Source organism: Molothrus ater, chromosome 5 (genome assembly GCF_012460135.2).
Source record: "Molothrus ater isolate BHLD 08-10-18 breed brown headed cowbird chromosome 5, BPBGC_Mater_1.1, whole genome shotgun sequence".
NCBI classification, from domain to species: Eukaryota; Metazoa; Chordata; class Aves; order Passeriformes; family Icteridae; genus Molothrus; species Molothrus ater.
Genome location: NC_050482.2, coordinates 48,249,652 through 48,272,972, shown reverse-complemented (window position 1 = coordinate 48,272,972; position 23,321 = coordinate 48,249,652). Strand labels below are relative to the sequence as shown.

The 23,321-nt window shown below is 40.8% G+C and overlaps 1 protein-coding gene across 9 annotated transcripts in view; it reads right to left on the bottom strand.

Annotated features, from left to right (window-relative positions):
- The window catches only part of IFT56 (intraflagellar transport 56), a 64,762-nt gene that overhangs the window by 14,319 nt on the left and 27,122 nt on the right, over positions 1-23,321 (bottom strand). For 6 of the 9 annotated variants that reach the window (XM_036400747.2, XM_036400748.2, XM_036400746.2 and 3 more), the window contains exons 13-15: positions 17,196-17,284; positions 4,340-4,423; positions 2,104-2,173 (exon numbers count right to left, since the gene is read on the bottom strand). In XM_036400747.2, the coding sequence (XP_036256640.1) occupies positions 2,104-2,173; positions 4,340-4,423; positions 17,196-17,284 (243 nt within the window). Of the gene's footprint in view, positions 1-2,103; positions 2,174-4,339; positions 4,424-17,195; positions 17,285-19,969; positions 20,107-20,150; positions 20,442-23,321 lie in introns of those variants that run through there. The other 3 variants (XR_004981810.2, XM_036400750.2, XM_036400749.2) reach the window with 3 other exon arrangements.

Genomic DNA, 23,321 nt, shown 5'->3' with positions numbered 1-23,321 from the left:
AGATGTGATTAAGGAATAGAATGGAAAGCATCAGAGAAGTTTTTTATGCAGGACAAATGGCAATCCATTTATATGATAAGATTTAGAATTATGTGTCCTTACAGACAAAAAAAAGTTAATTGGCACCAAACTGAGGTCTTTAATACTTGGTGCCCATGTCAGTCTAAACCTTCAATTCCCATGAATTCATAACAAATCAAAAGGAGAGGGCAGAGGTTGAAGCCCCTCCAAGCATAACAAAACTTGTCATTGCTAGAAAAAAATGTTTCTAAATTCCTAGATCCCACACTGGTTTTAAATTTGTGTATATGACTAGAATTTTTCATTGGTCTTTAAACATCACAGTTAGAAATAAATGAATCTGAATCTTCTATCTTGATGAGTAGAAATTCTACTAGGGCGTTTAAACACAAAAGTTCTATTTCTTGGTGATAAGAAGCCGTTCTCTTGAATCTATGGTTGGTATTCATAATTCCAGGTTTATTCAAACACTGGGAGAAAAGAAAATATAAGTAAGTTTTCCTTTATTTTTCAAGCTTTAACAGCTGCTCTGAGAGTACCTGGCTATTCACATAAGGATCACTGTTGTGTTTTTACAAAAGAGAGACTGTTTAGCTTGTTCTATCTGTGTCCACTACGTCTATACTTATATTGCAGGTAGAATGGGTGGTAATCAACAACAAACATATAACACCAAATCACAGAATTTATAGATTCTTCTCATTTAGGAGGCAGCAAGACATCAAATTGGATTTATCTCTCATCAGCTCCAAATACCATATACAGTGGTAAACAGCCAGTTCTCAATTTCCAACACCAATCTACCTAGAGCAATGCAGTTCTGTGCTAATCCAATGGTTTTTTGACTTTCCCTTCAAGAAGAATTTGGTATAAATAGTACTATCATACTAAACAATTATTACATTCTGTCATGTAAAAGGATGCATCTCTTGTACTTTGCCCCTTGGAAATATTTCAGCATTGAATTGTTTAATACTCAATCCCTAATTATACTCTGACATTAATGCATTATAATGTGATCTGTTAGTAATTTACATACTTGACACAAAAAGATAACTATATTTATCATTCCCATAAAATATTCAAATAAAACATTCATAAACACAATCTGGTACTGCAGCTTAATTAAAAAGGAAATAAACTGGCACATCCTAAAACAGAGTCATAGATAGGCATCCCTATGTGTGATGTGCCTGTCTGGAAAGATCATGTTAGGAGATGTTTACTACATCTAAAATATGGCATAACATCCCAAAACATACATATTTACATTCCAGGTACAACTGCTGAAAATGGTTTGATAAGAAAACATTTTTATATTGAGGCACTGTAAGGAAAACAAATTAGCCCAGGGAGTCTCAGACTTGAGTCCTCAGAAAAGCCCACTTCTATATTATTTTGTATGTGGCACAGCAGCTGTCTCTGTACTGAGGTGTACTCTGCACTGTTTTAAAAACTGGTAAGTAAGATTTGTTATAGAATATTAAACACGGCAAAAGTTTCCTTGATTCAATGAAATTCAAGGAAAGAACTCTTCTAAAAGTTTTTGAAAGAAAAACACATGCTGGAGATTATAAGGATATCCCTCAGGCACAGCAGTTTGGACAACATGTAGAGTAACATGGTAGGAAGAAAAATACCATGTATGCTTGCCTGACTCTTCTCTTCCCTAGACATCTGGCTAACCTTGAAGGCAGACAGACCCTTGAGCCTGACCCAGTATGAATGCTTCTATTTTGTATTTTACTCGGAACATTTTAGAGATGTAACTCAGTGTTTTAAGACAGAAAGTCTTCACTCATGCAATTGAGTACACAATTGAGAGGAAAAAGGGTCACTGGTCAGGACAAAGCTGCATTGACAGTACTATAACAGCATTGCACTGAAGCAGTAATTGCTTATAAAAGCCAGAGGTATGAAAGGTGCAATAACCACCCACACTATAACTAGTGCAATCAGCTTTTCACTTTCATAGTCCTGAATCCTCCTACAACATTAAATTCAATTAGGAGAGTGGATTGCCAGGACTGACGCAATAGAGGAGGATCTGTATTCCGCAATGCTGAAAGTAAAGTGACTCACAGCAGCGAGCCAGCCAGCTAAGGTAAACAAAATCACTTTTTATCTTCTCACTCTGGATCAAAAGGAACACCTGCAGGAAGAAGGAAAAGGAAAGATTATACACGCATGTACTTTTAAACAAACAGAAGGCAAACCTTCCTCATTTCAACACACAGATAAGGTTTAAGTCACACAAACAACTGCTCATGAGAAGAGTTTGGGTATGCAATTGCAGTGCAGGGGGCATCCCTCTGTGTGGAGTAGGTGGAGGATTCACACAGTGCCCTGTTTGTCAGGGGACTTGTGCAGCTTCAGAACACCAAGCTGTGCAGAGGGTGCGGCCTGCCCTGAACAAGCGCCAGTGGGCGGCCATGCAACACAAACAGCACAAAAGAACACTGGGCCTGTGGGAAAAGCTATTTGGAATGTGTTTGTTTAGAAAGCAATGCAAGCAATTGTATTAGCATCTTCTTGAAATACTACAAGTTTCACATGTAGATGAGACTTTCCTTCCATACATGTCAGATCATTCCAGGTCTGCAATAAGCCATTTCTAACCATTTTGGTTTCAGTAAGATTCTCAGGAAAAGCATTCATCTTTTGTACCTTACTGAACAAATACAGGTTTGTTACATTCTGCATAAAAAGGGATATGTGGGGGAAGTTATACATTTTAAAATGTACTCTGGCTTTGTTCAAAGGAAAAAAAAAAACGATTTATGCCTCTCTCAAGTATATTTGTAACTATACTGGATGCTACTGATGAAAATCAAAATACCTTTATAGAAATAGATGCATGTACTGGAACAGTGAGTTATACAAATTACTGACATTTGTATTGCTTAAACATTCCTGATCCCCTAATTTAGAGGGGGAGGAGAAGGAGTAATGGGGAAGAAATGAAAAGAAAGCAGTATTATCACTGTAAGTAGCACTTTATCACGTTTTATTTTATTATGTCCAGGGAGGTATGCTTTTAAATAACTTCGTAAGTGCTATATGTAGATGATTTACAAGTTTATGAGACACAGGGGAAGGCTGAGCTTTATATGGAACTGTCATCATGACCCAAGATCAGACATGAGGCCAGATGAATCAATGTAATTATATAATTCTGGTATTTAAATGCATCACCTATATAACACAAGTTTCTATAGAACAGCTTCTAAAAAACATAAGAGGAAAAATGTAGATTAACAGGAGTTTATAACTTTGTGTTTCTTTGTTGTGTAGTTGCTGCTAAAACTTAGAGCATTATCATTTTTATGGAGTTTCAGGAATGAGCATAGCCTGCTAGCATAGTTTTGAAAGATTTTCATGATGCTAAGTGAATTGAAAGCTTGTTGAATTCAAATAGATATTCATCTTCCTTACAGTCTTGGATGCTTTTCTTAAAGGGAGATGCAATTTTGGGTCACAGAAATGAAGGGGTGAGGGTGCTGGATGGGAAGGTAGGTATGGGGGGGAGAGACAAGTTATAAAGCCAGGGGGGCTCTATTATTGACAAACCTGGATAGTTAAAAAGTTAGAAAGACTGGAAAAACAAAACCAAACATAAACCCCAAACCAACCAAACCTATAGGATTCACTTTAGACTATGTGCTGTAGGATTTTTTTTGTGGCTTGTCTTCTTTTTTGGTCTTGTGGAAAATGTTGTTTCCACCTTCATAATAGCTATTTGCTTTTGCATATTTTAGTTGTAATTAAGTTTCTGCTGCACACAGACATAAAAAAGTACTGGGTATAGAAGTTAATCTCTTCCAGCTGCATATGAATGCTGCTGAATAAGATACTGGAGCACTTCCTCTTTTCCTCCCACATATCCCAGAGGAAGATTTTTTTAAAAAAAACCCACAAATTTCTAGGGACACCTAGAAGCTCTTAACCATTCAGTGTCTTTTACTTAGCATGCCCTACTCAGTCTGAACAGAAAGAGTGCCTGGGATCTCAGACAAAGCATAGAAAATCTGATTAAGAGGCCATTCTTTGATCAATTAGAGGTAGCTGCAAGCACTCTTGTGATGCACCACAAGCAGCATGACTCCCTGTATACCTCACATTACAAGATTAGCAAGATAATCTTTTCTGAATAGTGCTCACTGAGAGTTTCAGTTCCCCTGAGAAGGGGAAGAAGATGTTCCACAGAACCTGCTTATTTTCAACCAACATGAAGATCTGGGTGAAGAAAAGGAAGGAAAAAGGGGAATATGGGGGAAATGTTTCCATTGCTTTTTTTTCAAATAAAACAAATACATACCTCTTCAGCTTCACTAAAATTGCCCATTGCAGCTTTGGCTTGGGCGTAGTTGAAGTTAAAAGTGTCATTGTTGTAGAAGTAACTCTGAAAAATATGGACAAACCCCAAATAAATACAACAAAAAACACCTCCTCCCATGATAAAACAACATTAAAAATACATCCCACCGCCTCAGTCAGACCATATAAAGAAGACAATGGGAAGGAAAAGAAAATCCCACATTAGGAACATATGGTATTTTTAAACAGTGGGCAGAAAAATTATGGACTAGCTTTTCCATCCTACAGTCATGACTACAAACACTGCTGACACATTCCACAATATTAACTATGAGAGATCAGGAAAATGTTCCAAGCTTAAAATTGCAGTGGCAGCTTTTGTAGGTATAATTTTCACCTGGGGCATGTGAAGACATGCTGTGCTGCCATGGCCTCTTTCACTTCCCAAGCACTTATTCACCACTAGGGTGGGTAAATAGGCAAGTGACTTCCTTGAGTCTTAAAGGCAGTTTAAGAAAAACAAAATAGTTTGTTCTTCCAAGACTTGTCAAGGTTTATCAAGAGATCCTGTGCATCTGGTTATGTGATGGATGCTAATCTGACAAAATGGATCTCATGTTGGAGGTGAAGCCACAGTATTGGGCTGTACCAGGCAGCAAACCAGGTAACAGCACTTCTTTAAGCAAGCCTTGCTTAAAGATACCCTTCTCTCTAGTTGAAGTGCAACACTGAGTTTTTCCCTCCCATAACACTAGATATGAAACATCTGGTTTAGGGCACATCATATTCAACTAGCTGTATCTTCTCTGAAAAGCTTCATGGGTCAAAGCAGGAAATGTAACTCAAGGTACAGGTTAGGCTGGTATTTGGGGTTGACCTGATCACAGTCAGTCTGAAGTATAACTCAGATGACCAAAAGTCAGCTGTGTTCTACATTCAGCACTGTCCCACACTGCTGGACCAGTAGAGGTGGCAGAGATAAGAGAGAACACAATACCAGATGCAAGCATGAATGGGATTGAGGATCCCTGCCCAGCAGCAGTGCAGTGTTTATGAGAGAGCATGGAGAAACAGGTGGTTTATCCAATATGGTTACTGCAAGGAAGCATCTCTGTGTGCATAACAGCAAGGTGTAGGGAAGAGAAATGTTTTTCCTTCTACAATATTTATAAAGGAAATGGAACTTGTGTAGGTAGATCTAAAATTTGGGTTTTTCCACCTCTTCAGAGTGAGAAGGAAGTAAAAAGCATAGTTGGAACTGTACAAAAGGTAAATGAAGCAAGGCACAAATCCCTTTCCCAGTAGTATCTTCTTTCGTGATGTAGGGATACAGAGAACATCTTCCTTTCACTGTCACAGGCAGTCTACAAAGGGTACTGATTTAGTTCACCCACACACATCAAGCTAGTGCCTTGAAAGGAAAGGTGAGGGATTGCCACTATTTGCCAGATGTCCAGGTTTCACCCAAACAGTCTACGGTAGCATGCACAAGCCAGCAAATACAGCAAGCTGTGTGACAGCATGAGGATGAACCAATTGGGGTGAACCTTAAGCTCAGTTTGTGAAAATATTTCAGTGCCTTATGGTGAACTAACTATGGGTTTCACCATATGAGGATTATGACACTTTACTGCATTCTTTCCCACCAGTAGTTTCATGTGAATTAGCACAAGTCCCAGGTTAAGCAAAGCTGGTGAGCCAGATGCTACTTTTACTGCATGAATGCCTTCTTCTGTTCAAGTAGACCCCATTGTATTTTTTAATTAAAATGGAGAAGAACCTTTTTCAAAAACCAAACTTAAAAAACGTGTCATTCTGTCCTGGCCATATAAGTGTTAGAGACCAGACCTACTGCAAAACCAAAACCAGGAGAAATTAACAAGTGCTGCTGATAATACATACACAGCAGCTATTTTTTTTTAAATTTTTTAAATTTTTTAACCATATTGTATGTACTGGACTTTACTCTTTTGTGGTCTTTTTAAAGATCTTCAATGTTTTCATAAAACCCACTGTGCTCTGAGTGACATCCACTTCAATAACGTACTCAGATACCCAGCTTAAAAATTAAGAATTCCCATTGTGGCCACAACTCAGCAGAGCCTGAATCAGGTTGTTTTTTACTCAGTTAATCCCTGACAGTGTTATAATGTCACCCTTGGGGCAGCTGGCAATACATTTATGTCCTCTGAGGCTTTCTGATGCCTAAAGCAGTGTTAATTTGTCATGGATGAAAGTGGTATTTCTTGAGAGAATACCAAGCAAATAATCCTCAGAGAGGGCAGCTCTATTTTAAGAGCTGCAGAGATTCAACTGAAGTTTATTCCTGTGAAAGAAACACAAAAGTAAATCCACGTACACCTTGCCTATAACATGGTACAGAAATAATTTTTGTATTCCTGTGACATATAAAGAAGAGAAATGACTGAAGTAAATCTAAGCATGTCTAGTCTCAGCTGCAAAATTATGAAAATGATCAATTACTTCAAAAGGAACAAGAAGGAAAAGTTGTAGTAGGCAGTAAATTTTTGTCCCATATACCTTGGAGGTGGTTTGTAATCACATTTAACTTTGACCTTTTCGGTTTAGAACTAGTTGTTTAAGAACCTTTTCAAGGAAATGGAATGAGCTGAACTTATCTGTGGAGTAGTTAATTGCATAATAAATGTAAGAAATACACAGAATTAATTCTCTGGAAATTACCATCTATACCCATTGGCAATAAACTGAGACCAGATGACTGGTTCTAACTAGAAATCCAGCTTTTAGATGGCTCAAGTAAGGCAAAGCAATTCTTACTGTTAATTTCCTTTTCTTCAATTACACACATACTCCAATTTGGAGTGGTGGTGGTGGTGTATCACAATTTGATCATTTATAACAATCTGGTGACAACCTGTCGTGATTTGATATTGGGGTTTGGGACCCCTTTCCCACCCGGAGGGCGCCCCGCTGATTACAGCGGTCTGAGCAGGATTGGAGTCCGTGAGACCAATCAAATTGCCAAATTGACAAGAACTGAAACCGGAGCCACAGCCAAAGAGGGATAAAATGGGCCCAATTCTCGGAAAACTCGGAATGATCCAGAGGGATCCCCGAGCCCGAGGGTTTTTTTTACTTGGAAAAATCGATGTGCATGAAGAAATCCACGTGGGAAAACGAATCGTGAGTATCACGTGGTTGAGTGGGGTGTGACCGAATGTGTATGTGAGATGTGACTCTGTCACGAGGCGTGTGCCGACCCCACCATCGCAGTTCCACTATCCCGCGAGGGACGTGGTTGGTTGGGGGGGAAGCAGAACGTTTTTGCTTAACACATGCGGGACCTGAGGCTCGGAGGGAGTTCGAGGGGGAAAATCAGTCACAGTTGGGGTCAGGAGGGAGAAGAGAGGATCCTAGAAATTCTAGGAACCCGTCTTCCTTCTCATCCAGAGGAAACAGGTAAGAATCAGTCAAAAAGTCAGCAGAACAGTTCTCTGCTTGACTGAGTGAGACTGGTGGCTTTTCGCAAACCCGCAAAGACAGCATTGGACAAAGAAATGGGACTTGTGGTGAATATCCCAGCCGGAGGAGACAAGGTAAGAAAAATTGCAGCAATCTTTGGAAAAATGGCGTTGGGAAAGAGCGGGTTTCAGAGAAAATCCCAGGAAAAACCTCCCCAGGGTCCCAGAAAAGTTCTGCCAGAAATCCCAAGAGATAATCCGTTGGGGTGGATGTTAGAACATTGGGACAAAAGTCCAAGGAGAGTGGGGAGATCCAAGGAGAAAATGATCCATTTTTGCATAGAAAAATGGGGAGGGTAGGAGATCGGAAAATATGTGGTGTGGCCGATTTTTGGCACTTTTGAAGCTTGGACTTGCGAGTCCTTGTACGATCACGTGTTTAAACGCTGCCCACAGGATTTTGAGGAAATTGAGTATGCCGAGATGTGGAGGTATGCTTGTACGAGTTTATACCCGATATGAGCCCTCCGACGCGCAGCAAACAGGGGAAAGGAGTGGGAACCTTTGGAAAATCTTCCACCCCCTTACCTTGTTCCTCCGCAACAACCCGAACCTGTGCAGGCACAACTGGTGCCTGCGATGCCTCTCGAGGCAGTGGTCCTGCTGAGTCAGGGCACGGCGCCGCCGCTCCCACCGGAGCAGGCTGCGACGCTCTCCTTTCCACATGGACAAGCGGCGGCGGCAAACCCGCTCCCATGTGAGCAGCTGCTGCCGCAGACCTCTCCCAAACCTGACAAGAAGCAGGTAACCGTCTCTGGAGACATCTCTCCCCTGGCCCATCGGACAAGGCGGCGAACAAGGAGGGCAACCATGGGAGACAGTGGGCATGAGGAAGAGAAGGCCTGCATCTTCCCTTTACGGGAAGTGCCGACGGCTCCGGGAGTGATTGGTTTTGTACATGCTCCGATCGACACGAATGACGTTAGGGCATTCAGGAAAGAGATGGGAAAATTAATGGATGATCCTTTGGGGGTGGCAGAAAGGTTGGATGAGTTTCTGGGAACTAGCATATACACCTATGAGGATCTCCAAGCAATTCTAAGATCGCTGTTTAACAATGAGGAAAGAGACATGATCAGGCAAGCCTGATCAAAGATTGGGAAAAGAGGAACCCTAACGGGGGAGTTGGGGAGGAGAGATGGCCAGGTCAGAAACTGTCTTGGGAAGCCCAGACGGAGGAGGGGAGGCAGAAAATGATAAATCTGAGAAATATGATAATTCAGGATATCTGGGAGGCGGTACCCAAGGGACAGAACATGAGCAAGGTACTCCGAGAGTGCCAAGGGAAAGATGAGACCCCCACGGAATGGCTGGAGAGACTCTGCAAGGGTCTGAGAATGTATTCGGGGACGGACCCTGACTCTCTGGTGGGGATGGTTTTGTTGAAAATGCAATTTGTGGCGAAATCTTGGGAAGACATTCGGAAAAAGTTAGAAAAGATAGATGGGTGGCAGGTACAGGGATTGCAGGAGCTGCTTCGGGAAGCCCAGAAAGTCTACATGAGATGGGATGAGGAGAAACAAAAGATTCAAGCCAAGGTATTGGTGGCTGCAGTAAGGGAAGCACAAAAGCAGGAGCAAGGTAAGGACGCAGTGAAAAAGGCGCTGGCAATGAAACAGGGTCCTTACAGGGAAAAAGGTCAAACGATCAAAGGCGGGATTTTGAGTGCTATTACTGCAAACAGAAGGGACATATCCGAAGGAATTGTCCCAACAAAGCCAAGGACCAGGCGATGTTTCAAGAAGATTAGGGGTGTCAGGAGATTTTCAGTTTGGGGTCCGGAACACCGAGGGAGCCCTTGATAAAATTAAAAGTTGGACACCAGAGGGAAGAGATGTGGTTTATGAAAGACTCGGGGGCGGAACGGACAGTGGTGCAACAGCTGCCGAAGGGGTGCTCTCTGAGCGACGATTCCATGATGGTAATCGGGGCAAAGGGGGAACCTTTCGAGGTTCCAATCATAAAAGATGTAGAAATAGAAACGGAAAATAAAAAGTGCAAAGGAAATATATTGCTAATATGGGATGCTGATTTCAATTTGCTGGGGCGGGACATGATGGTTGCTCTAGAGATTGGGTTGGCAGTGGAAAAATCCTGGCTCAAGGTGAGGATGTACAAACTCACCGTCCAAGGCGAAGAAAAGATAGACCCGAGGGTGTGGTATCTCGTGTTGACATTGAGAGACCAGACGACCCGATACGGGTCAAACAATATCCCATCTCCATGGTAGAGAGGAGGGGTTTGAAGCCAGTGATTGACAAATTAATAAAGAAAGGAATGTTGGAGCCGTGCATGTCTCGGCACAACACCCCAATTCTGGCAGTGAGAAAATCAGATGGCAGCTTCAGGCTGGTGCAAGATTTAAGGGCGGTGAATCAGAGAACTAAGACTTTGTTCCCCAAGGTCTCAAATCCTTACACTTTTTAAAATAATATTTCTCCTGAGGAAACATGGTACAGTGTGATTGACTTGAAGGATGCTTTCTGGACTTCTCCTCTAGCCGAGGACAGCAGAGATTACTTTGCATTTCAGTGGGAAGATCCAGAGACGAACAGAAAGCAGCAGCTTAGGTGGACTTTGTTGCCTCAGGACTTCGTGGACTCTGAATCTATTCGGGCAGGCACTTGAGCAGGTTTTAAGTCATTTTGTACCAACAGAGGGAACAAAACTGCTACAATATGTAGACGATTTGTTGGTTGCAGGTCCGAGGGAGGAGGTCATAAGGGTGAACACAATCGAACTTTTGAACTTTCTGGGGGAAAAGGGGTTGAAAGTGTCAAAGTTGAAGTTGCAATTCACAGAGCCTGAGGTCAGGTACTTGGGACACTGGTTAACCAAGGGCAAAAAGAAACTGGATCCAGAGAGGGTGGCAAGGATTATCACCTTACCACCCCCGTGGACAAAAAGGGAGGTCAGACAGCTTTTGGGGTTGTTGGGGTATTGCTGGCAGTGGATTGAAGGGTACAGTGAAAAGGTGAAGTTTCTATATGAGAAACTCACCACAGACCGGATCAAATGGACAAAGGCGGACGAAGAGGAATTCAGGGGAGTCAAGGAAGCACTCACGGCAGCACCAGTGCTGAGCCTCCCTGACGTGAGGAAACCCTTTCAGTTGTTTGTGGATGTGAGCAGTCACACGGCACACGGGGTGTTGACGCAGGACTGGGCGGGGGTCAGGAAACCTGTGGGTTACTTGTCCTGGCTTTTGGACCCGGTCAGCAGGGGTTGGCTCATGTGCTTGCAGGTGATTGTGGCTGTAGCATTGCTGGTGGAGGAGGCAAAGAAGGTAACCTTCGGCGCACCGTTGGTAGTATTTGCACCGCACAACGTGCAGGGCATACTACAGCAGAAGGCAGACAAATGGCTCACTGATGCAAGGTTGTTAAAGTATGAGGCCATTTTGATTCACTCGCAGACTTGGAATTGAGAACAACAACTGCGCAGAACCATGCACAATTTTTGTTTGGGGAGGCTTCAGAGGAACTGGTTCGTGATTGCATGGAGGTGGTTGAATTGCAAACAAAGATCAGGGAGGATTTAGAAGAGGAAGAATTGTATGTGGGAGAAAAGTGGTTTGTGGATGGATTAAGCAGAGTAGTTGAGGGAAAAAGGAAATCAGGATACGCAGTAATGGATGGGAGAACGGGAAAGGTGATTGAAGCAGGTCCTCTGAGTGCGAGTTGGTCAGCACAGGCATGCAAACTGTACACAGTTCTGAGGGCACTGAAGGGACTGAAAGGGAAAAAGGGAACAATTTTTACAGATTCTAGGTATGCCTTTGGGGTGGTTCACATGTTTGGGAAAATTTGGGAGGAAAGGGGGCTGATCAACATGAGGGGAAAGGGACTGATGCACAGAGAATTAATCTGGCAAATCTTAGAAGCTTCAAGGGGGCCGGAGGAAATTGCGGTGGTCCATGTAAAGGGACACCAAGCAGGATTTCAGTTCCGGACCAGGGGAAACAATTTGGCAGACCAGGAAGCCAAAACCGCGGCGTTGATGACGGTGAGTACCCTGGAGATCGAAGGGGCTGAGGTCCCCGATGATCCTCCTCAGCCCTCCCAAAAGGAGATCAAATGTTATGAGAAGATCAGGGGAGAATTGAAATAAGGTAAGTGGAGACTACCTGACAGGAGAGAATTAATTTCCAAAGGTTTTACCAGAAGGATTTTGTGGAAATTGCACCAGCGAACACATTGTGGGGCATAGGCCCTGGCAGAACAATTTTTGAAATTTTTCGGGTACAAGGGAATTTATGAATTGGCCAAACAAGAGTTACAAGGGTGCCTGATTTGTCAGAAAGTTAACAAATCAAGGGCAAAACAGGCTGCCCTGGGGAGCTGCCCCGTTGCATACTGACCATTTGAAAGAATTCAAGTTGATTTCACAGAGTTGCCAAAAGTGGGGAGGTTCAAATTCGTGCTTGTGATTGTGGACAAATTGACTCATTGGGTGGAGGCTTTTTCTAGCCTACGGGCAATGGCTCAGACAGTGTCCAGAAAATTGTTGGAAGAAATTATACCCCGATATGGGGTGGTGAATTGCATTGATTCGGATCAAGGGACACATTTCACATCAAAGGTTATTAAGCAGATGGCTGATGCGCTAGGCATTTGGTGGGAATACCACACTCCGTGACATCCCCAGAGTTCAGGACAAGTGGAAAGGATGAATCAGACCTTGAAGGCGCAGTAATCTAAATTGATTTTAGAAACTCGGATGTCCTGGTTGAAATGCCTGCCTTTGGCACTGCTTAATATCCGGACAATGCTTCATTCGGAGATGGGGCTCTCGCCATTTGAAATGTTATATGGAATGCCATATAGACATAGAATGCCGGTGGAACACCCCAGGTTTGAGGATATCTGGTTGCAATCAAAAATTTGCAGAACTCAGAAAACAAGGGATAGTGGCCCAGAGTGCTCTTCTGGGATTTGCTATCCACAAAATCCAACCGAGTGACAGAGTGCTGGTGAAAGTGTGGAAGGAGGTGCCCCTCTCTCCTCAAAGGGAAGTCCCTTTCTTGTTCTCCTGACAACAGACACAGCCATTCAGACGGCAGAGAAAGGCTGGACACACGCGTCCAGGGTGAAGAAAAGTCAAACATCAGGAGGAAGCGCCCCAGTGGAGGGTCACTTCTTCCCCAGGGGACTTGAAACTCAGACTCCAACATCCTTGTAAATGACCAATGGCGAGTGGATAGGTTGTATACTGTCAGATTGTGTATGCTATCTGTTTGTACACTTTAAGTGTGAATATTGTCAAGGAGTTTTTGTTATTCACTGCAGAAGGGGACAGAGGCTGAAGGGGCTGTGCACTCAGTGTCTGAAGGAAGAGCTTGAGCTGACTGACCCTATCCTAACCTTAGCCACCAATTTAGGTATCATTGAATTGGATTCACAGGAGGTGTTTCACATTTTTCAAAACGGGGTGCGTGGAAAGCTTAGATCAAAAGCAGAGATTCTGGATGTGGAGTGCTGGAAATCCATCAGGGTCCCGTGCAGTTCCGATGCCATCAGAGTGTTACAGTGGGGCGCCTTTAAGAGGAGGTATGCGGCTAGGTCTGGTGGCACGCCAGAGGGTGGAGGCAAAGGAAGAGGAGTACGCCTGGTGGGAATCCTGATTGGCCTGAGCCTAGCTGTGTGCGGGATGCAGAGTCTGTGCACTGAGGTCCCAATGAGAGGCGGAAACAAGAGCTCCGCAGATGAGTGCGGAAAGTGCACTCAGGTGGTCCCAGTTGCAGGGGACGGGGGACACTCAGCATACCAAGCCCCAAAAGAATGTCTCAGGGAACCTGACAGGTACTGTTGGAAGAATGGCATGAAGGTCAAATTGTGTGAATTGGAAACAGGGATTTGGTGTATCAATCCCAAGGCAGGGCTAAGGAACGGGCAGTCAGATGAGCAGGAACATCAAATACGGAAACAAAGTGTAGAAACAATGTCAATCCCCATTTGTAACCAATGTAACCGGACCATGTGGGTTGGGGGAAAGACAGAATCGATCTTTGTCGCGTACCACCAGGTGAATCCACTGTGTTATGACAATGCGAGACTGGGGATATGCATGATGAACGGGAAAATGTACTGGATGGTGAGAAATGCTAAGTTTGACAGCAAATTTACCTTGAACAGAGACCCACTCATATTGGATTTGGCACAGGCAAATGATGACAGGGTGTGTCTGCAATATGACCGGGTTGTCTGTTTCACGAGAAACAAAAATGATGAGGATCCTGAGGGGAGAATGAGAGAGATAACTCAGGAGCTGAGATGAAGGGAGTCAGAATTGAGGAGAAAAAGAGTTGAACAGGAAAGATTGAAAACACTGGGAGAACAGTAAAAAATGCTGGAGAAACAATATGCTGATGGGGAACTACCTTCCCCAGACAGGAACCTGTTCATTGACTTGATGCAAGAGATTGCAACTGAATTAGGATTGTCAAATTGTTGGATTTGTGGGGGGCTGAAGTCAGCAGAAAAATGGCCTTGAAAAGGGGAAGGTTCAGCTCCAGAACAGCTTTTGAAATGGGACAATCTGAGGGTCTCAAAATTGGCACAGAGACCTGAGGGATGGATTTTGGACCAGAGGGTGATTGGAACCATCTGCATCAGTCGAGAAGGAAAGGAGTACACTGAAATGGTGGGATACACTTCATGTGTGTCTACCCTGATGGTGAACTCAAACACAAAAAGCAAGGTCTGGCAGCCAGAACCCCCTTCGGGGTACTGGAGCTGGAAGAATGAGACAAATTGTGAATGGAACAAAAGAATGGTACTGTGTTGGGTCAAAAATCCAGGAGTAAATCCTTTCCAATCCTTGGAGGGCATGAGAGAATACTGGGGAGACCCAGGGAGAATAAACATCAGATGGAAAGCCCTGGATGGAATTTATTTGATTTGTGGAAAGAAGGCATACAGTGAGTTCCCCCAAGGTGGAAGGGATCATGCACTTTAGGCATGATCCGGCCAGTGTTCTTTACTCTCCCGAGAACAAAAAGTAACCTATTAGGGGCTCCATTGTACGAGACCCTGAGAAGGGAGAGGAGAAGCCTGAAAAAGATGATACCTGTGATAAGTGGTAAGCAAACCTGGGGGGAGGAAGAGTGGCCAGCGGCACTAATAATTGATTATTATGGGCTGGCCACGTGGGCTCAGGATGGAAGCTACGGGTATAGGACTCTGATTTACCTACTGAACAGACTGATTCAGCTGCAGGCAGTGGTGGAAATTGTATCAAATCACACCTCTGAGGCCCTGGATTTACTGAGTTGGCAGAACACCCAGGTACGGGCCTTTGTGTACCAGAATCGAATAGCTTTAGACTATTTGCTGGCCGAGGAAGGGGGAGTGTGTGGAAAATTCAATGAATCAGAATGTTGTATTGAAATCGATGATTATGGGGAAACCATAAGAGGTTTGGCGACTGAAATCAAAAAGGTGGCCCATGTCCCTGTTCAGAAGTGGAACTCGATTTTACAATCTTCATGGTGGGACAAACTTTTTGATGGGGCCTGGTGGAACAAAATGATGTTTTTTGTGCTCTGTTCAGCAGCCGGAATCCTATTCCTGCCTTGTCTAATTCTGTGTTTTATTAGACTGATCCATTCTGTGGTCTAGGGAATGCAGATAGCAATAGTTTCCATGGATCTGGAGGGGGCTTCCGGAGACAACACATCTAAAATCATGAGACTGGGAGAAAGAAAGTATGCCAGCAATGCTGCCGAAGTATTGGCAAAGTTCGAGAAACGAGCAGAAACGAATGTGAATAATATGGGATATCAGGGTGTTCCACAAGGAGAATACAGGATAGTGTAAAAGGTTACTGTTTGTGAAAGACCCTTAATGGTGGTGGGTAGAAGTAGAAATGAAAGAAATTTAGCAATTTGGGAGCATGAATTAAATTGGTGATATAAATGGGGAAGGATTGTAGTATATGGTAGAGATAATTCATGCTATTAATGTATAAAATATTGTAAAATCTAAACTATGTCTTTTGACCATCCTGGCTGGGAGCAGTTGTCTTATTACATCTAGTTCCCGGACGCGTGTTAAGATAAACACAGACGCTTTAACGTAAGAATAGAAGCTTCCAGGTCAATAATCGTCGGCTTCCCCGGGTTGCCAGGCCCACCTGAAAACAATTATCACCCTGTCGACTGCATCTGTCGAGATAACCAATGGCGCCACCCTGATACATGTGAATACATGGCTTCTCCGGGGTTGACTGACAACAGCAAGACACATGGACTGGATCTTTGTCCACCTCTGCACATGTAAATCAACGACGATGCATGGGAAGAGACACAAAGAACATTTGGTCATCTCTGCCTCGGGTAGAATAAACTGAATAAAAACTCTTTATGCGAGGCAGCATTCGTGAACTGGGGAGACTCTGACACTCGGAGGTCAGATCCATGTTCACCCAACGCCAATCCTGGGCTCGATGCTGACTCTTTGGCTGTGATGGTTTCGACGACCGAACTTCGGTCTCGCAGACAAATTAATAAATCTTTGCTAAATTTTCTTATAAGATTGGGTCATGATTTGATCATTTATAACACTACGACACAGAGAGTTGTTTCAACTCTACTTTCAAACCACTGGAACAAGACTGCAATAATTTAATCCATAATTACACTCCAGCCTCCCTCTTTCCTCACATCTGACTTTAAGTGTGTATCTGTAAGTTATACCCATTCTATGGGTATGCTGCATGTTGACTTCAAGCTTCTCTTATTTTGAAAAATGCAACATTGCCTGCAGGGTACTCAGATAACTTTCACAAAAATAACATTCCTAACTTACTGCTTTGGTAATACTGCCCTATTTTAGCCCTTCAGTGACTGCTTTCTCTGTAAAATGTAAATGTTATTCCTTTCAGAGTCCTTCATGTCTTATCTTACACACTCTTGTTCACTAAAATGTTGTCCCCAATTATTAACCAGTGACAATAATCTCCATCACTTACTTGATAAGTCTTCAGAAAACATTTGGGGTTTTTTCCTCCATGCTGCCCATCCCATAAATATACACTTTTTTTTTTTCATTGTTTTCCTTTAATTATATTTCTTACCTTCTGTGATGCCCCCAGAAAGCCTGATAATGATTGGATTATCACAAGTGTGATGAGTCCATCATGCCCACCATGCTGCATGGTACTTTCTAAATTGCTTCTTTACCTTTTAATCCATTTACTGTACTGACCACTTATGTCCTGCTATCACTCCTGTGTTTTATTTTCACTGATTTGTTTCTGTATCTTTTTATGTTTCCATTGTGTCTCACATAGTACAGTCTAAAAGTAGTGATTCCATACATTACAATACTACCAATACTAAATAATAATACTAACCTTGATTGAGTTGAGGTAAATTAGGACATTAGGAAATTGTCTAAGAAGAAAGAAGCAGGAGGACATGCACTGTCTCCCTGGAATGGTATCTAAAATTCAAAAGAGAAACGCAAATTTGTAGAATTTAAAAACACATGGTAATGGAAATCACTGCCAAGATTGCTGGCACCTCTGAAAGCAGCGAGTTTCTAAAAATAGTGTAGCTTGCCTTTTCAGGCAAAGGACCATACTGGAGGTTAGGAAAAACCATTTGTTCATCTTGTCAACTCTCTCTACAGTATCCAATAACTTTTGCAAGACTTTGTTCAACAGCAATCTCTACAGAGACAAATGACAATTTTACCACAGGCCTTTCCTGTGACACAATTTACATAGTATAATTTTACCATGAATTATTCTTATTTGTAGGAAATGACCCTTTATACAAAGCCTGGGTTTGCTATTCTTACACCATTAGCCTTCTTTCTTCAAAATTATGCTTTTCAGTTATCCTGGACAAAGAAATTCTACATATTTTAATTTTAGTTTGAGTTAGAGAGTAAACTTGCTATACTGAAAATATTGTTATAAAAAAGAATTAATACAGGAACAGGTAAAATACTAAGTGATATCAGACAGTATGGAAATAAATGTCCATGCATGTGGATTACCCCATTGCTCACAAGAGGTAAAGCCATAAATAAGTTAGACATATCAGTTGGAATGAACATCACACAACTTTGCTGCTGTCTATGTCATCATAAACTCTGCTGCAACCATTTTATGCTGTCACCTACTCTGACATTCAAACTGTGTCACTGAAAACTATCTCAAAGCTTTTTTAGAGATTCTGAAGTGAGCTCACTAGGACTAATTTTTGTAAGACCCAGCTAGCAGACATGGATGAACCCAGGTAGCAGCTGGGAAGGCCTAAATGGAAGTGATATCAAATCAGTACTATTCCACTACATCAAGCGATCGTTAGAGAGGATGCTGCTCTGTGCAGTTTGGAAAGGTGACAAAAGATAAGATCTAAGGCTACCAATATCCCTGACGTAATCTGCTCCTGACTGTTGGTTAATATCAATCCATTCACATCAAAAAATTAAAATAACTTCTCTGTATAAAGAAATTTCATGTAACAAAAGACCAATATTTTGACTCCATACCACCATACAAAATTGAGCATTCAACTGGAAAACAGATTATTCTCCCTTAAATATGGTAGGTAGTAATTATTCCTGGAAAGCACTATATAAGATGTCAAAATACATTTCAAAGAAAAGCAAAATATTCTCATTTTTTATCTTTCAGCACTAGGATATAGTGAGCTTGGATGTCCTGTCATTTCCATATGGAGACAATCGATCCTTATCTGTGTCTGAACCATATCATTCAGTTCTCCAACCTTGGAAGATTATTTGGTTATTTATGACGTGTTCACTTGGGAGCAGAAACTCGCCTGTATATTTATTTGTCCTTTTTTACATGCAGGTATTATTTTCATGACAAATATATGCCTTTCACAGACAATAACAGAAACAGTTTTATAAAAAAAGAGCAAAGAAACATTGATTAACAAGACTAGAGATAAGTCAAAATGCCCCTTTTCTCTGAAATTTGATTTCTGAAGTTCATAAAATCACAATTTGTTTTGAACAAAATTTTAAAAATGCAAAACATGCAAAGAAGACTTACAACTGAGGATGCATTTTTAGTAAAAATCAATCACAGTAACAAAATATTAGAAACACAATATTTCCATAAATGATTCAAGTGTTTCTAAATTTTAGTATTTATTCTTATGTCCACATTTTGGCAGAAAGTTTTATTATTATCCCAGCACACCATCCTCCATATATTTTACTGAAAGATTCTGTTTAAAAAACCAAACAAGTAAAACATCTGTATATCTCATACAACTCAGCAATGAACACTACCTAGTGACAGAAAAACTAGAATTTTCTAATTCACCTCATGTGGCTCATGCAGAAAGAGGAAAAAATTACCACTTGAAAAAGTTACTTAGGGTGACCTAAGAGAACCTTAAAGAAAAATACTGCATGAAGTTAAGAAGAAATGTTTCATTCCTCTCACCCAACATCAAATATGCCTGAGTTGGTCCTAAAAGAAGACCACTGAAAACAAATGGGGTGCTCTTTTTCATTATACTTGCACTGGTTTTGGGTAGTTTGTAAGACTTATGCTAAGCACCAGAAACACTGCATTTATTGGGAATATTAATTTGTTTTCACTGATGTTCCTCTTGCCCTATTTCCTCCTTAAAAGAAATCTGATCTGTTTAATGTACCATCCAGTCAATACCCTAGCAGAAAAGAATGAGAACTAGCTATAAAATTCTACTTATATCCTCCTTCATAATGTCATTTCATGTCATTAGAATTAAGAATTTTTATCAAGCTGAAAAAAACCCCAAGCTGCTGTTTGGGTGTTATATCTGCTGCTAGAGAATGAATATTGACTCCTACACTCTAAGGGCTACTTGGATGCTTTTTAGTTTTTGTTTTGTCTGCCCCCTGTTGAAGTGCACAACATCCAAGATGAGATAAAACTTGTACATTTAATGGAAATGACTTGCACATTAACTCAGTTTGCTCCATGTTCCTTGAACTTCCAAGGCAGAGATCTAATTAAAAAAAGCAAAGGGCTTAATTGATGACTACAAATGACTTTACAAATAAATGACACTGTGTTTTTCCTAAACTCCTGTTACTGCTTTTCTTAATGCAGTCAATGGGATTTCTACAGTTAACAAATGCAAGCCAGAAAAAATATTCCACATCTTAATTTTAATCCATTATTTCTTGATAACACACATTAAAAGAAGAAGCCTTGTAGACTGTTGCAGTTTAACCACAGCTGGCAACACTAAGTATCACTCAGCTGCTTGTTCACTCCATCCTCCCCTCCACTAAAAAATAAAAAAGTAAAGCTTGTAGGTTAAGACAAGAATGGTTTGATAATTGAAATAAAATATTACTATTAATAATAATAGTAATAATAGAAATGAAAAGGGGACAGAGAGAGAGAGAGAGGAATAAAACTCAGGAGAAACAAATGACCCAGAATACAATTGTTCACCACCAACCCAGGCCCTCTCCAGAGCACAGTAAGCCCACGCCTCCCAGCCAACTCCCCCTGGTTCATGTACTGGGTATGGTGTTCTACAGTATGAAATAACCCTTCAGCTCATTCAGATCAGATGTCCTGCCCATGCTCCGTTCCAACTTCTCATGCAGCTTCTCCCTGGCAGAGCATGGGAAACTGGAAAGTCCTTGACTTTGCAACAACTAAAACATCACTGTGTTATTAACATTATTCTCATACTACATTCAAAATGCAGCACTGTACCATTCTCTAAGAAGAAATGTAACTCTATCCCAGGCTAAACTGGAACATAGGCCCAGTTGCAAGCAAAGACACAGCAATGGATTTCCTCACTCTAGCAAAAAACTACCTGCTTCTGTATTATAAATCTGCAAAGCAGCTAAGCAACTTGATAAAGCCCTTAAAGGTCCTTGGAAGGACTAGCTGGATGGGAAGTGCTGAAGCATGATGTACATGCTTTAACAGCATGGTTGGCTGCTTAGGAAAAGCCCAAGTATAAAAACAGGAAGAATTCTGTTCTCTGTTCTAAATCCAGCAAAACAAATAACAAGTATTCAACATAGTGGCTAATATGCTAAGCTACATAAAAACATAAAACCTATTATATTGGATCAAGGTTTGTCTAGTTCAGAGTTTGCTGGCTGAGAATATGCAGCTATAGAAAGAAGATATTCTAATTTCACATATAATACATACTGTGGTATGTAATGGCACTTCTGCTGAAGTTTATCCCAGCTTTCAACAATCTACTGAAGACTTCTTAATCACCTCTGAAAATTTTGTGTTAAACAGCCAATGGTTGACAACTTTTTTTATACATTTTATACATTCTGGTTCTCACAAGTTTATCAAATAAGTTGTGTTATCTGAAAAAGTAATTAATGCTGTTTATTTTAATTGTCTTAAGTGATAATATATGTCAATGGTCTTTGATTTTTGTATTGTACAGTAAATATTCTTCCCTATTCCTCTTTTCCTTGTCATTTGTGATGTACATAATCAAACTCAGTCATCATTTTCAGCCTATGTATTCTGCTTTATTAATCTCTCCTTTTCTCCTACTTCAAGAATCCATCCCCTTTCTTTGATCATCCTTGCTATATTTATTGCATCCTTTCTTGATCTACCATTTTTTAAAGAAATGTAAGAACCAGAACTGTAGACAGTATTCAAGGAAAAGAATCACACTGTATACAATGACAGTAATTATTTTTGTTTTCTCTTTCCTCATCAATTCTTAAGATCCTCCTCAACTTTTCAGATAATTTTGCTAAATTTAATTTGCATATTATTACCCAGTCTTGTATAGTCTTTCACATCTTTCATCATTGTGGAAGCTTTTATTTGTACTACTATGGGTAATTTTGTACCACTGGCAAACCTAGTCATGTCATTATTTGTCTCCTATAGCTCATTAATTATGAATACAAGCCCTTTCTTTAGAGAAACAAAAGGTTCTTTCAAGTGTTCAAATCAGGTGCATTTTATCCTTTTCTTCCCTATAAATTTTCTAATTTTCTGCTAGAAATGAGGAAGGTTATTATGTAGCTTCTCTTCTTAGGATTACTACTGTGGACATTTTTTGAGGTATTTTATAACACGCAGATTTTGAATTTGATTATACTCAAATGACTGTACTACAATTGTAATTTCATAATAAAATTTCAACTCAAGTGCTATGTAATTCAATATTGGTCCAGAGTTACCTGTTCACTTGTTCTTTCTCTAAGAACGATAGAAACAAAAAGTTCATGCTGTTTATTATGCCATGTAATTGCATTTATTAGGTTGATATGGGCAGAACAAAAGTCTCCAACTATTATTTATCTTTCTATATAAAATCTGTAATCTGTTTAATATGCCACTCACTGTTCCTATCCAGGCTGGCTGGTGAATAATTTGGCTTCAATATGGTGAGTTGCCTATCTAAACATATAATTGAAAACAATATTATGTTACTAACTGATAAAGAAAAGTTATTTATTTTGAGAGAAGTTTTCTATAATATTTAGAACTATTTTTCCACTGGCATAACCTACTTATCTATATTTATGTATGTTTATGTACAACCTACGTTTATTTAATGTACAATCCCTATTGTACATTAAATCCCATCCCATAGACATTAAATACATTAATATCCTACATGTTACTTTCCTCCTATAATATAAAAAAAAAAAATTTAGTTTTTAGCTTCCTCTTCTAAAATCAGGCATTCCACTTTATCCAAATTCTTTAAAAACATCTAATAGTTGTATAAAAACACTTACATACATGGGCTTCATGTGCTTGGTTTTTTGTTATATCCTACCTAAACAGAACTGTTTGCCTCTTCTATTTCCTATGTACAGTTTGATGATCTCCATCTGTTATTCATTTGAGGTTAAACAAAACCCCTCACACTATTTTACCTTTAAAGGAATTGCCCTGAACTGTGTGGTCTTCTTTATGGCATTTCCTCCCACAAACTTTTAAGAAGATGCGAAAACAGTTCTTATATGGAAGTACCACAAGGGTCAGATACTTACAGTACTGATCCTTCCTTTTACCTCTGATTGGAACCAATCCTTTCCATAGGTTTGTTTTTTCCAAGTAATCCACCTTCCTAAGAGTACATTTCTACTGCCATTCCCCCTACCATTGCAAGGTTGAAGTCTCAGCCTCTCTATCTTTATTTTGCATATGAGTTTAAAAGTATTTCACAGTAAAATTCAGACTTTTGGCTTCCTAACAATTTCAATTTTGGGCTATATCTTTGCAAGAAATCCTTCCCTGACTATCTTTTCCCTGACTATCTCTGTATTATTTTTGTCCATTTGTGCTCTGGTCACTCATCACACCTGCATGACTGTTACAGGCATTAAGATGTTCCCCCGAGTCCTCCACTGCTATAGCTCATATTGTTTCTTCTGTTTTCTGGGATCCCAACTCTAAAGAGATAGCTTCTATACAAAAGGAAGGAGTTAGGCAAATCTCCTCTATGGAACCACTTCCAGCCTTCCAACATGAAATTCTCTG